Raw genomic sequence first — 15,366 nt, 5'->3', positions numbered from 1 at the left:
ACCCCCCACCCCCACCCGGCATGGGCTTCTGGGCATCCCTGTACTGGGGAGGGCGAGCGAGGGGCCCGCAGGCCCTGCAGGAGTCGGGCCGCCGCGGCAGGAGGGAAACTGTCAGGATGCAGCTCAGGCAAACCGTCCCGGAAATGTGCAGGATCCGAGCGTGTGCATGCGTTACCTTGCATCCAAGATTTTTGTGACAAGTGGGTGGAAAACGTGGCCCCCTGTTCTGCCTTCTGTTTGGTGACAATGGGAGAGACAAGGCAGGGGGATGGAGAGAAGGGGCTGGACAGACGCACCAGTCTAAGAGGACGGGTCAGCAGCTCAGGGCCTCCGCGGGGCAGGGCTGTGTGGGTTGCGGAGCTACGGAGGGCTGCTGCGCAGGAGCTGCCACCCTGCTTCCCCGCGCGTGGCCAGCCCTCTGTGCTGACGCTGGACAGCATGTTCCTGAAGGTGCCGCTGTTTCTAGGGCTCATTGTGCTGGGCACTCATGTCTGGACTATTCAAAAGGAATTTGTAAACATTTATAAGAAGCACGATTATTTTGTGGCATCTGTGGAGTTTGCCGTGGCTCGGTTCAATGACGACAATATGGAAATGAATGCATACAGGCTGCTGGAGGTCCGGCGAGCGCAGCAAAAGGTAAGTGGCAGTCAGTCCGCCCACGCCCGGATTCCGGTCCCCACTGAGCAGCCCTGAGGCGGTGTGATGTCCGCAGGGCTCTGAGGCGCAGGGCCCACGTCCGCACCACACTCCTGAAGAGACGGGAGGGGCCCCATCTGCACACAGGGCACCGGCGTCCCTCGGTCTTTCCCATTTCCTGACCTCGGCCCCTCCTTGGGCTGCATCTCAGCCCTGGGCCCGGAGAGGTTCCAAGAGCCCCTCGGGCATCGAGGCCACTGCTGCTGCCCCCGCCTGAGCCGGGGTCCTGCCTCGGGGTCTGGGGACGCTGCAGGGGGCTGGGCGTGCGCGTGTGCGTGGGGGGTGTTGTTGGTGTGTGTCGGGGCATGAGTGGGTGTCAGGTGTCAGTTGCAGAATTCCTGAGCTTCAAACAAGTCAGCTTTCCAGACAATTCCAGGTCAGCCTAGTAGAGGTGGGCTTCTCCTCAAGGTGATTTCTCTCTCTGTTTGAGTTCTTCCCGAACTTTTATGAACTTCTATTTAGGGAAATGAAATCACACCTTTTAATAAGTTCTTATCGAAACCTAGTAAACTCACGAAACAGCGCCTGATTCATAAATATGCACCTCGACAAAAGACTGCGGGAGGAGCCCGTGCATGCAGCTATTTCCCACGGGTAGAGACCGAGTGCTCCCAGCCCTCGGGACCCCCTACATCCTGGTCGAGTGCTTCTCCCAGAAAGGACAGCCCCGCTCTGATGGCTGCTCGGTGCGCTGCCCCGCCCCTCGTCCTGCTGCCCATCAACGGCCCCGCTCCGTGTGCTCGCTGTGTCTGGCGGGCGCTGCTCCAGCGTGGATTCAGAGAGCGGTCACGCCATCAGGGTTGGCTTAGCGTGTGCGGGTGCAGTGCCTGGAGCTCAAGTCCCGTGAACGTGCCACCCTGTGTGTTCACGGCACCGTCCACGTGACCGCCAGGTATCGGCCGCAGGAGGAGAGCGGCGGGGAGGATTCCAGCGCATGCTGTAGGCGCATGCAGGGACACCTTTCTGTGCATTATTTGCTTATAGAGAAATTGCACACGATTTGTATATGCTATTTACATGCATGTTCTAGTCTTTTGCCCACTTTTCTACCTGATTCTCTGCCTCATTCGTGAAAAGCAAATATTTAGCAGCTGTTTTACAATTTCTTCGTCACAGAGGTGGACCATGATCTATCTGATGGACTTGGAGATGGGCCGCACGACGTGTGAAAAACACGTTGAAGACATTGACAACTGCCCCTTGCAAGAAGGCCCAGGAGAGAAAAAGGTTTGAAAATAAAATCAACCCAAAGTGTCATGAACCTTCTGGGAACAAAATGTAATGTGAAGGAAGGCGTCTTAGAAAACCTACAGTCCTCCCGTGTACCTCCTTACTCCTCGCACAGAACACTTGGCTCTGGACACTTCAGGTCCCCAAGTGTGTTGGGGTCTTTCTCCCACCAAGTGATTCCCTGTGACATCAGCTCTCTACCTGGAGACACCATCCGATCCCTCAGGTTAAGGGCTCAGTCCCACAAGACTGCCGCTCCCCCGCCATTCAGATACCAATCACAAGTAGCCGGTCCTCAGGTTCCCCACGACATCTGTCCAGTTTGGCTACACACCAGAGGTTCCCATGACCCCTCCGCAGGTTGGATTAATTTGCTAGAGCAGCTCACAGAACTCGGGGAAACACTTATGTACTTTTACCAGTTCATTGAAGGATACAATACAGGAGACAGCTGCATGACCAGGTGAAGAGATGCACAGGGCGAGGTCTGGGAGGCTCCCAAGCACGGGAGCTGGTGTCCCTGTGCACAGGGGGTGCCAGACCCTCCCTGTGTGGGTGTGTTCACCACCTGGGAGCTCCCTGAAACCCCTGCGGGTGGGATTTTTACGGAGGCTTCCTCATGTAGGCGCAGTCAATTATTAGCTCCGTTTCCAGCTCCTCTCCTCTCTCTGGAGGATGAGGACTGAGGCTGAATTCCAGGTTCTAATCTTGGCTTAGTCTTTCTGGTGACCAGCCCCCATCCAGGAGCCAACCAGCAGCCCACCCAGAGTCACTTCATGAGAACAAGACATGCCCCTGGTGTTCTTACTACCTAGGAATTTATGAGGGTTTTAGGAGCTCTGTGCCAGCTACTGTGGCAGAAACCAATATATATTTTCTATTATCTAACAGCAGGCCTGGGGAGGAGACTGGAGAATCATCAAGGACGGCCTGGGCAGAGCGGGGGCCTGGCCCCTCTCCCTGAGGTCCTGGGGCTTCCACTGGAGGGAGGGGGGGCATTCTGAGCAGATAGGGCTGCTTCCAGCAGAGCAGTGGACTGAGCCTGTGTTCACAGCTGGCTGGCTGAGCAGAGACACCCTGCAGACCCCACGTGACCTTCCCGCCTGGAGGGAGCGCTCCCCCAGGTCCCAGCCTCAAAGCTGCCTGAGACCTCAGGCTTCAGGCAGAGGATGCTCTCCCCGTGGGCCTCCCTGCTCCTTTGGGCCTGTGATTTGGGTTGGAGGACTGTGTGGTTTCTCGGGTCATCCCACCTCTCCCTCTGGTCTCAGGGCTGCAAGGCCATGTCTGGTCTGTCTGCGTCCCCTGTCATTGCCCTATGAGCTGACACCTGGTCCACGGGGCTGGGACCTTGGGGAAGGGCCTTAGTCAGGGTGATGCCCTCGGTGGGAGTGGTCTGCCCCACAGACGCGGCCTTGGGGGCAGCCTCCCCTGGGGCGGGTTTGCCACTGTCGTTGACTGTGTGGGGCTCAGCTGGACTGTCTCCTGGGCAGTGTGCCAGCTCCCTCAGAACTCACAAGACGGGGGTCCTTCGTGGAGCATCTCGTGCCCCCGGCAGGACCCCTGAGAGGCAGGCGGTGGCCCCACCAGGCACCCTCTCAGGAGCCCCTGTCCTGGGTGGGCGGATCCAGCAACCCCTGCCCATCACCCTGGTGGGGCCTTGAGCTTCTCAAGCCCTGCCCCAGGTTGCTGTTTCTCCTTTCTTCCCTCTTGTAGTTTTTGATGGCTCTCGAGCTCCTATTCAGTCCTTCACGCTAAGTGCTCTCAGTGTCGCATTGTCCTGATTTCCGTCATATGATTACTTTTTTTCCAGGTGGGCTGCACTTTCATTGTGGATGCTCGACCCTGGTTTTCCCAGTTCACCCTCCTGAACAGCACCTGTGTGTAGGAAAGGCAGGCAAGGAGCCCCTGGCTTCTCAAGGCAGAAGTTCCTTTTCTGCTGGAGGGTGACAGTCAAAGGTCTGTGCAGCGGCAGGGGGAATAAAGGCATCTGAGAGCACTTCCTGTGTCCCTGTCAGCTTTCCACTCTCCCGGGTCGTTTATTCTCCACGAATGTCACTGCCGGCGACAAGTGGTGGGGAATTTATCATTCTAGCACTTACCTTGGCTGCAGGTGCAGAGCGTTGAGTAAAGCAAACCCCCCAGTTGGTGTGAGGCTGCCCTTACTGGTTCTGGCAGGGCCCCACTGGATGGTTTGTGTGCTCATTCATTCATTCTGCCATTTGTTCCTTCACTCATCTCCAATCCCACCATGCCCCTCATCCATTCCTCTCCAAAGGAATGCAGACAATTCTGTCGGGGAACAGCCACCCACATCCCCTCCGCTTCCGTGTCTGGAGCCAGACTCACAGTGGGTGGTGCTTCTCCAGGTGGGCTACACCCAGACACACAGGTGGTGGGGGGCAACTGGAACTGAGAGAAGGCTCTGCCCTCTTGGGCCCCATCAGGGGCATCTGCTCCAGGAGGCCTGACTGATGAGGATGTCTTCTCCAGGGACTGCAGGGATGGCTCAGAATTTGGCAGCTCCAGTCACCACGTCCCCACCTGCTCCCCGAGCCATTTATTCCCCCATGAGGGCTCAGCCTGGCCCCCTTGGCCACCAACACCAATCACTCCCGCTTGGACAGGCACCGTGGTGACAGACACCCACCCTGATGAGCAACTCTCTCCTCTTGGGTCCTGGTGGGGAGCAGCCCTGGAGGGACAGAGAGATGGAGGGCATGGAGGGTATGGGGAATGACTGGGCAGTGAGGCCGTGGCCATGCCACCTGGGGGAATACTTGAGAAGGGAGAGCTGAGGGGTTCCTCTGCTCCTCCTGGGTCCCTGGGGTTCTGGTTTGAGTGTCCCTGGTTGAAAGTCTGCCCCTTTCCTGACTGATTTATTCCCACGATGTGGCTGTAAGTACTACTGAGATAGATTTCCCTGCACAGCTGTGGACAGCCCCATTGGGCCCAGCACAGAGACTTTGGCCTGAGCCTGCTTTGGTCCTTTGACCAGTTGCGTGTAGGATTTCTAGCATCTCCCTGCTGTTTGATCGGGGCATATACAAACTTACAATGGCGTGTGTGTGGTCACTAAAGCTGGCCGATAATCTGCCCTTGGCTTGAGTGCAAGTGGGATCGAGCCATTGTTCATGGGTCCCGTGCTGGTAAAGGACACAGCCAGACCCTCCCTGAGTGCTAGTCCGTGCTGCTCACAGGTAGACACCTTCAACCCAACTCCCACTTCCATCGGGAAGGCCTGGGTTCTTGCTCTTTTCAATTTGCTCTGGTTTGATCTCAGATGCACCTTACGTGCACCAGGGGGCTTTGCAATTGTTCCCCATGTTCGTGCCAGGACCCTCAGCATTAGGGTGCAGACTCTGGCTGATTTCAAATGCTCCCCTGCCGATTCCAGGAGGCTCCTTCCTGTTGGGGCCCAGGGCACGGATGGAGGTGCCCCATTCTGACTGTGGCCTGTCTGCTGGTTGGAGCTGTAACTAGAAACATAGTCTTTTGGGAACCGAAGGCCACAGTTTTGCTTCTTTATGGGGGGTTACAATAGTTCTATTCATGGTGTCAAGATAAGAGGAGCAGCACTTCCCAGGGCCTGAGGGAGAGCCTGGGTGACCTTAGAGCAGCTCTCAGGAACTGATAGAGCCTCCAAGGTCAAAGTCAGAAGATACACACAGAAGTGAGGAGTCCATTTAACAAATCTGATTTTTGGTTACTGTCAAATGTTGAGCTAAGCTATTCCATGGTAATGCTGCCTCAGCATCCACCTCGTGTGGCCAAGTGGCCCGCAGGGACCTGAAACTGACCCAGGACCCTCGTGCAAGCACACGCCCTGGACAGCAGCCGGCAGAGTCACAGCACATGGGAGGTCCCGGGCAGCCTCCCAGCAGCCTCCCCTGCCTCCGTGGGCTTCCGCTGTGCCCCTAGAAAAGACGCCTGTGGAGCTCATGGAAGCGCCGCTCTTTGGGTTTGGATTGACTGATCTGCCTTACCGGGGACCCCACCTGTGGACACTAATAAAGGCGTGTCCGCAGGCCCCGCCTCTCCCCGTCTACGCTCTGCCTTGACTTTCCTGCGTGGCTCCTCGCCGTGTGCCGTGGACTTCCTCCAGGGCTTGTGAGTAATAACCTTCTCTGTTTTCGTTTCTCTTGTGGTCCACTGTTGAACCCAGACTCGCCAGCCATCAGGCGCTCTGTGCTCCACTTAACAAGCGTTCATTTGACGAATTCCTAACAGCCCGGCAGAATATTCACCCACGCTGCAGAACGTGCATTCTTTTGAGCTGATAGCACATTTGTCCGTATTGAGTGGATTCTGATCCATAAAGCAAATCTTAATGAATTCCAGAGAACTGATGTCACATAGAATAGGCTCTCCAGCCACAGCGAGGTGCAGGCAGACATTAAGAGGAAAAATGTTTGCAAACTCAGCCGCACTTCTCTGAATAACACGTGGGTTGGAGAAGCAATCTCAGTGCAGGTGGAGCAGGTGGGCAGGTAGGCGCAAGGGTGTCCTCTATTCCGTCTACACTCCCTTCTCTTCCTGTGCTAGCCCGGGGCCTGTCCTTCCCCACGGCTGAGGCCCGGGCCCCGCCTCCTTTCTGGGACCTCCATTAGTGTACAGGTGTCCGTGTTCCCCAGGCTCCAGGTGGGAAAATCATTGTAGAGTAGAGTGTCGTCATGCATGCGGGCAGCATGTCGCACTTTCCTGGCCTGCCCGCTCCCCTTGCCTTGTTCACGCACCAGGCAGGTCACGCATTGGTACCACGGTTCCTCTGAGAAGAACCTGACACGGCGACGCGGCAAAGGTCATGGGACCAGACTGTGGCAGAGCTGCATGAGAATGCATGTCAGCTGGGCTAGGCAGGGCTGCCCTTCCCCGCCCTGACACCTCATGCCCGTGGTTGCTGTTCACGGCCATTCCAGCAGAGTCCTGCCTCGGACTAGCTTCCCTCTGCTCCTGGACATTCTCTCTGCCCACCTCAGGATGTTAGAAACCCCTCTCTCCCTTGCCAAGCACAGCCAGGCCTCATGGCAAGTAGGTCAGCAGGTGCCAGAGGTGGTTAGAGGATGGTACCCCAGCCTTGATGCTGACCCCCCCGTGCCCTCCTGATGCTCCCTGAGGTCGTGGGCTACAGCCAAGGTCAGAGGTAGACCTGGTTTTTACCTCAACTCCCCAGGACTCAGGACTCACCAGTATTCTTAAGAATTCCCGTGACTCTGCCAGTCCTGGGCCGCACTGCCACGAGGGCAAGCAAATGGGCTCATGACTCCCCCCATCCCCAGGCCCTATCAGGGTCGGGCTAGGGCACCAGGAGGCAGCCTTGGAAATGTGCAAGGAACAGAGTGTGTTGCTGGCATGTCCCTAGGTCAAAGGCTTATGTGACAAGGGAGTGGAAAATGTGACCCCTGCTCTGCCTACCATTTGGTGATGATGGGAGGGACAAGGTAGGGGGCAGGGAGGAGGGGCTGCACAGAGGCGCTGGTCAGCAGCTCAAGGCCTCTGTGGGGCAGGCTGCGTGGGATGTGGAGCAGTGGAGAGCGGCCCAATAGCAGCCACACCCCACCCTCCGTGTGCCGCTGGCCTCCAGGGCTGACACCGGGCAGCATGTTCTCGAGGGCGCCTCTGCTTCTGGCGCTCATTGTGCTGGGGCCTCACGTCTACAGATGTGGCTTTGTGGACATCGGTAAGAACACGAGCTTCTTCCGCATGTGTGTGGAGTTTGCCAAGTTTCAGTTCAACCAAGCCCAGCCAGATGAGTATGCCTACAAGCTGCTGTGGGTGGGGCGAAGCCAGCGCGAGGTGAGTGGCTCTCTTCCCTCCCTGGGGCTCCACGTTCACCCCAAAACCAAGCCTGGGAGGCGCGAATCCTTGTTCTGCAGGAAACAGCAATGGGCGTTCTAACTTGGTGAATATTTTTTAAGAATACAGGATATCATCAGATGTGTCCCAAGTTTCTTTTTGTTTCCTTAATGAGTAGAGTCCTTGAAAAACAGGGTAGAGAGGAAGGCAGGACAGCAGAAAGGAAAGCATTAAAGTCAGACATTCAGATGTGGTGTGTGGAGAGAAAAACAGCGTCCTATATGAGAGAGTGGAGAGACGCGAGAACAGCAGAGAGAGACCAGTAATGAGAAAGACAGAGAGAGGCGGTAGCCGACAGACAGAAGCCCAACGAGAAAAGGCATCCCAGAGGAGAGCTGACTGCAGGCCGCGGCCGGGCTCCAGGGAGCCTCGTGGGGCCCATCAGCCAGGCCGGATGCAGAGATGATGCTCCTGCCTGAAGTCCGTGGCCTTGACTGCCCAGCCACTGTGGGTCCGGGCCTGGGCAGGAGGTGGCAGAGAAGACAGACACGTTCTCATGGAACCATTATGCTGGTGACGAGAGGCAAACAGACCTCAAGTTCATGAGTGAAACAGTGGAAGACTGGGACAATAGGGGTCAGTGAAGGGCCTCAGGGCTGTGGGGAGGTGAGGAATTTGGGAGTGGTCAGAGAAGGCCGTTGTGTGATGGACACTCCTGGAAGGACCCAGCCACGTAGGGGTTTGGGGAGAAGAAGGACAAGCAGCCACAGAGAGGCCCCTGGACCAGGACAAGCCCCGAGTGCCCAGGAGGCCTGACAGTCTCAGAGTAATGGCACCCATGGGAGGGAGTCACTCAGGTGCTTTAGCAATCATCTCTCTGGACCCTGTGGGTGCAGTGGGCTCCACAACCTGCGGGCAAGCTGACACCAGCACGCAGGGGATGGTCGCCTAGTCACTAGGAGGTACAAGAAATGCTGGCTTCTTGGGGCCAGCCCTGTGGCTGTGTGGTTAAGTTCGCACACTCTGTTTTGGCGGCCGGGGGTTTGCTGGTTTGGATCCTGGGGGTGGACCTAGCATGGCTCATCAAGCCATGCTGAGGTGATGTCCCACATAGAAGAAGTGGAAGAACCTACAAGTAGAATATACGACTATGTACTGTGGGGCTTTGGGGAGAAAAAAAAAAAGAAGATTGGCAACAGATGTTAGCTCAGGGCTAATCTTCCTCAGAAAAAAAAAAAAATCCCCCCAAACAAAAAAAGAAACGCTGGCTTCTGAGTCTGCTTGGAGGTCGATGTGGGGTGTGGAGAGAAGAGCAGGGTCAAGGACAGACCACAGGTGTGTGCCCTGAGCACATGGACCAGGGGTGACTCTATCAACTGAAAGACATGGAGTAAGGTTTGGTGGCGGGGAAAGATCTGGGCGGAACACACCAGGTTTCAATTCTGGGAACCCCCCAGCACGGTGTGGAAGGCAGTGGGGATAGAGTCCTAAGGGCAGGGAAGAGGTTGGGCCTGATACAATGTAGGTGTCGTTAGATCTGGTTATGCAAACCTTTCCCGCTGGTGTTTATTCTTACACTGCCTGCTTCACCTGAATGGAATAGACTGTCACCCAGGAGTCAGTCCGCACACGCCCGGATTCTGGTCCCCAGTGAGCAGCCCTGAGGTGGTGTGATGTCCCCAGGGCTCTGAGGCGCAGGGCCCACGTCCGCACCACACTCCTGAAGAGAAGGGAGGGGCCCCATCTGCACACAGGGCACCGGCGTCCCTCGGTCTTTCCCGTTTCCTTACCTCGGCCCCTCCTTGGGCTGCGTCTCAGCTCTGGGCCTGGAGAAGTCTCAAGAGCCCCTCGGGCACCGACGCCACTGCTGCCGCCCATGCCTGAGCCGCGGTCCTGCCTCGGGGTCTGGGGACACTGCAGGGGGCTGGGCGTGCGCGTGTGCGTGGGGGGTGTTGTTGGTGTGTGTCGGGGCATGAGTGGGTGTCAGGTGTCAGTTGCAGAATTCCTGAGCTCCAAACAAGTCAGCTTTCCAAACAATTCCAGGTCAGCCCAGTAGAGGTGGGCTTCTCCTCAAGGTGATTTCTCTCTCTGTTTGAGTTCTTCCCGAACTTTTATGAACTTCTATTTAGGGAAATGAAATCACACCTTTTCATAAGTTCTGATCGAAACCTAATAAACTCACGAAACAGCGCCTGATTCATAAATATGCTCCTCGACGAAAGATTGCGGGAGGAGCCCGTGCATGCAGCCATTTCCCACAGGTAGAGACCGAGTGCTCCGAGCCCCCGGGACCCCCCACCTCCTGGTCGAGGTGCTTCCCCTGGAAGGGACAGCCCCGCTCTGATGGCTGCTCGGTGCGCCGCCCCGCCCCTCGTCCTGCTGCCCTTCGACGGTGCCGCTCCGTGTGCTCGCTGTGTCTGGCGGGCGCTGCTCCAGCGTGGATTCAGAGAGCGGTCACGCCATCAGGGCTGGCTTAGCGTGTGCGGGCTCAGTGCCTGGAGCTCAAGTCCCGTGAACGTGCCACCCTGTGTGTTCACGGCACTGTCCATGTGACTGCCAGGTATCGGCCACAGGAGGAGAGCGGCGGGGAGGATTCCAGCACATGCTGTAGGCGCACACATAGACATGATTTTGTAAGAGAAATGGAGAATTAAGAGGAAAAAGCAAAATAATAAATAAATTAACAATAAGAAAAATAAGAGAAATTGCAGATATGTTTATCCCTATTTATAGGCATACGCACATTCACGTCTTTTGCCCACTTTTCTATTTGGTTCTCTGTGTTTTTCTCATTATGGCAAAGTATTTCCCAGTAATTTCTCCAATTGCTTCCTGACAGCATCTTACTTGGATCTATCTAATGGACTTGCAGATGGGCCGCACAATCTGTAAGAAACACGATGAAGACATTGACAACTGCCCCTTGCAAGAAGGCCCAGGAGAGAAACAGGTGGGAGAACACGATCCACCCAAAGCATCACGGATCTTCTGTGAATGAAAAATAGTATCAAGGAGGGCCTGGGGAGGAGACTGGAGAATCATCAAGGACGGCCTGGGCAGAGCGGGGGCCTGGCCCCTCTCCCTGAGGTCCCGGGGCTTCCGCTGGAGGGAGGGGGCCATTCTGAGCAGATAGGGCTGCTTCCAGCAGAGCAGTGGACTGAGCCTGTGCTCACAGCCTGGCTGGCTGAGCAGAGACACCCTGCAGACCCCACGTGACCTTCCCGCCTGGAGGGAGCGCTCCCCCAGGTCCCAGCCTCAAAGCTGCCTGAGACCTCAGGCTTCAGGCAGAGGATGCTCTCCCCGTGGGCCTCCCTGCTCCTTTGGGCCTGTGATTTGGGTTGAAGGACTGTGTGGTTTGTCGGGTCATCTCACCTTTCCCTCTGGTCTCAGGGCTGCAAGGCCATGTCTGGTCTGTCTGCGTCCTCCTGTCATCGCCCTATGAGCTGACACCTGGTCCACGGGGCTGGGACCTTGGGGAAGGCCTTAGTCAGGGTGATGCCCTCGGTGGGAGTGGTCTGCCCCACAGACGCGGCCTTGGGGGCAACCTCCCCTGGGGCGGGTTTGCCACTGTCATTGACTGTGTGGGGCTCAGCTGGACTGTCTCCTGGGCAGTGTGCCGGCTCCCTCAGAACTCACGGAACGGGGGTCCTTCGTGGAGCATCTCGTGCCCCCGGCAGGACCCCTGAGAGGCAGGCGGTGGCCCCACCAGGCACCCTCTCAGGAGCCCCTGTCCTGGGTGGGCGGATCCAGCAACCCCTGCCCATCACCCTGGTGGGGCCTTGAGCTTCTCAAGCCCTGCCCCAGGTTGCTGTTTCTCCTTTCTTCCCTCTTGTAGTTTTTGATGGCTCTCGAGCTCCTATTCAGTCCTTCACGCTAAGTGTTCTCAGTGTCGCATTGTCCTGATTTCCGTCATATGATTACTTTTTTTCCAGGTGGGCTGCACTTTCATTGTGGATGCTCGACCCTGGTTTTCCCAGTTCACCCTCCTGAACAGCACCTGTGTGTAGGAAAGGCAGGCAAGGAGCCCCTGGCTTCTCAAGGCAGAAGTTCCTTTTCTGCTGGAGGGTGACAGTCAAAGGTCTGTGCAGCGGCAGGGGGAATAAAGGCATCTGAGAGCACTTCCTGTGTCCCTGTCAGCTTTCCACTCTCCCGGGTCGTTTATTCTCCACGAATGTCACTGCCGGCGACAAGTGGTGGGGAATTTATCATTCTAGCACTTACCTTGGCTGCAGGTGCAGAGCGTTGAGTAAAGCAAACCCCCCAGTTGGTGTGAGGCTGCCCTTACTGGTTCTGGCAGGGCCCCACTGGATGGTTTGTGTGCTCATTCATTCATTCTGCCATTTGTTACTTCACTCATCTCCAATCCCACCATGCCCCTCATCCATTTCTCTTGAAAGGAATGCAGACAATTCTGTCGGGGAACAGCCACCCACATCCCCTCCGCTTCCGTGTCTGGGGCCAGACTCACAGTGGGTGGTGCTTCTCCAGGTGGGCTACACCCAGACACACGGGTGGTAGGTGGGCGACTGGAACTGAGAGAAGGCTCTGCCCTCTTGGGCCCCATCAGGGGCATCTGCTCCAGGAGGCCTGACTGATGAGGATGTCTCCTCCAGGGACTGCAGGGATGGCTCAGAATTTGGCAGCTCCAGTCACCACGTCCCCACCTGCTCCCCGAGCCATTTATTCCCCTATCAGGGCCCAACCTGGCCTCCTTGGCCACCAACACCAATCACTCCCCCTGGGACAGGCACCGTGGTGACAGACACCTAACCTGATGAGCAGCTCTCTCTTCTTGGGTCCTGGTGGGGAGCAGCCCTGGAGGGACAGAGAGATGGAGGGCATGGAGGGTATGGGGAATGACTGGGACAGTGAGGCTGTGGCCATGCCACCTGGGGAATACTTGAGAGGGGAGATCTGAGGGGTTCCCCTGCTCCTCCTAGGTCCCTGGAGATCTGGTTTGAGTGTCTCTGGTTGACAGTCTGCCTGTTTCCTGTTTAACCAGTTCTTGTGAAGAGGCCATAAGTGCTGATGGGACAAAATTCCCCAAGTTGGGGACGCCTCCCCTGGGCACAGCCAAAGTCTTGGTTCTTTTGACCTGTCTATGAGTAGAGTTTGTGTCAAGTCCCAGCACTTTGATAGGAGCATATATAAACTTACAAGGGCTTGTCTGTGTTACCAGCAAAGCTGGCCTATTGCCCACCTTGGCTATGAGAGCACTCAGGTTCCAAGAGGTCAAGCCACTGTTCATGGGTCACAGATAGCCAGCCCTCCCTGAGCACTAGGTGGCATTCCTCGCAGTTGGCAGCTGTGTCACTTCCAGCTCCCATTTCACATCAGGCAGTCCTGGGGTCCTGCTCTTTTGACCGTATGTCACTCATTGCCTTTCTTCATCCCCATGAAACCACATGGGTGTCATTTTACAAATCTAGAGACCAGGCCACACCCCCTTCTCTACCACAAAAGAATCTCTGTGACCCAACATCAGACATACATGCAATCCCAGATGATTAGCATTTGTGGCCAAGGTGTGGAAATGGTTCTCCAGGGGACGACAATATTTAGAAATTGTGTAAATTGCAGTTAGTGTGTCTTGTTTGTGGCTTGTGTCTTTCCTCTGTTTTGTGCTCTCACGGAATTGGGGATTAAAAACACGGCCCATTCACTGAGTTGATGTTCACAGGACGTGGGCTGCCTAGGGGTCTTTGGTGGGGTGGGTGAATATTGTGCCTGCCACCGTTGTCATTGATGAGCCCACCTTAGTAGTTTTTGAGTGACGCATCCGTCTCTAAGGGCAGTCAGTCCTGGGAGCAGCCCGTCCTGTGCCATTGCATCTTGGAGAGACCTCTCCAGATTAGCCCGGTCACCAGGGGTCCCAAATCAGTAGGGAGTAAAAATCTATTTGAAAGTTGTAATACAAGCACACAGTAGAAAAATTGACATGTATTTCAGGAATTGCTGATTTCCATGAAACCCAGAATGTTTTACCCGATTACCTGGTTTGAAGGAGCAGGGATCTTTGGAATATATTTGCTGAGACCCCCTCCTTAAACGGGGGTTTAACCCAGATCTCAGCACTGGGCTCCTCAAAGCAGGAAGGAAGGAGGTGGAGGAGAGGGGAAAGCTGTGCCCCCTGCAAGGCCACCGTGGTAAAATCCTCTGCTCACCCTCGCCCCAGCTCCCTTTCCCATTTCTGTGGCAGCGCCCTGGCAGCTAGTCTCAGGGTTCCTTACCATGATTTTCTGGAAGTGAGCTCAAGGACTGAGTCCAGCACCGCTATCACCCATTTCCCTTTAACTCCTTGGTTTCCAAACACAAAGATCCCCAGGGATCAGCAGAGAAACAAAGGCTCAGAAACTCTTCTGACTGGCTGCTTGTTAGCTCTTTCTGTGATGCTTTCCAAACATTATTTTCAGAAGAAACTCACCTGCCGCAGAAACTGCTGTTGTGTATCTGCTTTCCTGTCCTCTCTTATGAGGTCATGTGTCTGCCCAGGACCAGCATCAGCAGATCAAAACCAACAAAGCAGTGTCCCAAACCACCACAGGCGTCAGGATGAGCCCCTCGCCTCTGTCTTCAAGTGCCCCACACCCAGGTGCCGCCCCTCAGCATCTGCCCCGGTCCCTCCCAGCACCCCATAGACCCTAAACAATCTTCCCTTCTCCTCCGCGGTCTCCTTGCTGTGCCTCGCTTTCAGAATCTGCGACTCTTTACGTAATGATACCTGTTATCTCCAAAACGGTCTATATTTCATGTGGACCTTTTCTGTGGCTTCTATCCTGTGCGTAGCTGTCAGATAAATCTAAAATATTAACCAAATCATGCAAAGCCTCAAATCAGTTCTAAATTTTTAAAACACAGAATGTTCAGCACTCAATCAAAAATAGTTAGAAATAAGACAAGATTTCATGGATAAGTCAAGAGCAAAAATAAATAATAGAAACAAATCTGAAAAAATATTTAGACACTGTAGGACTTTAACGTACCCAGGATGAATAGATTCAAGGGATTAAAAGATGGATCATACAAAGAAGGAGAACTATGAAAAAAGAATAAAAGGAAAGTCCTAGGACTGAAAAATACAATAAGAGAAGTGAATAACGCAATAGGCAGGTTAACCTCACATTAGGAACAGCTGAAGAGAGAATCAGACCTCCCCCGCACGCCTCCCCTCCTACCCCCGCCAAACCCAGGAGGCAGGCCAGAGGATGGAAATGTCTGCAAATGTAAAGTCTGAATTTTCTAGAACTCACCAAAGACATCAAGCCATTGATTTAAGCAATGTTACAAACTACAAGTTGGATATAATAAAAGAGCCTCACAGCTGAGCATGGAAGAGTTCAAAATCAAATTTAATGCGAAAAGTCTTGAAATCAGCCAGAGGTGAAAAGATATCTTATCTTCAAATAAGCAACCATCAGGCTTTCAGCCGACCTCACATAGGAACGACAAACACTAGAAGATACTGTCATGCATCTTCTAAACGCTGAAGGAAATTAACCACGGGCCTGGAATTCCTTAGTTAGCAAAAATCTCTCTCAAAAATGAGTACAAAACAAAGTTATTTTAAAAAAACAAAGTGGAATGTTTTTGTTGCCAGTATAAGCATTCTAAAATAAATACTAAAGGAATTCTCTGGGCAGAAGA

General features: G+C 54.9%; 1 protein-coding gene across 3 annotated transcripts; it reads left to right on the top strand.

Moving 5' to 3' along the window:
- Positions 1-227: 227 nt before the first annotated feature.
- On the top strand, positions 228-11,840 carry LOC106782379 (probable cystatin-16). Of its 3 annotated transcripts, XM_070247204.1 has the most exons (4): positions 232-639; positions 1,816-1,926; positions 10,562-10,672; positions 11,655-11,840. In XM_070247204.1, exons 1-4 carry the CDS (start codon positions 247-249, stop codon positions 11,727-11,729), a joined length of 690 nt encoding a protein of 229 aa, XP_070103305.1. In that variant the 5' UTR covers positions 232-246; the 3' UTR covers positions 11,730-11,840. The 3 variants fall into 3 exon arrangements, with proteins under 3 accessions (XP_014590494.3, XP_070103305.1, XP_070103306.1); XM_014735008.3 differs by lacking the exons at positions 10,562-10,672; positions 11,655-11,840 and adding an exon at positions 3,740-3,925 and having other exon boundaries at positions 228-639; XM_070247205.1 differs by lacking the exons at positions 232-639; positions 1,816-1,926 and adding an exon at positions 7,365-7,722.
- The last annotated feature ends 3,526 nt before the right edge of the window (positions 11,841-15,366 follow it).

The sequence above is a fragment of the Equus caballus genome, chromosome 22 (assembly GCF_041296265.1).
Source record: "Equus caballus isolate H_3958 breed thoroughbred chromosome 22, TB-T2T, whole genome shotgun sequence".
In the NCBI taxonomy this organism is placed as follows: domain Eukaryota; kingdom Metazoa; phylum Chordata; class Mammalia; order Perissodactyla; family Equidae; genus Equus; species Equus caballus.
Note: the sequence above shows the minus strand (reverse complement) of the source record. Positions and strands in the feature narration are given on the sequence as shown.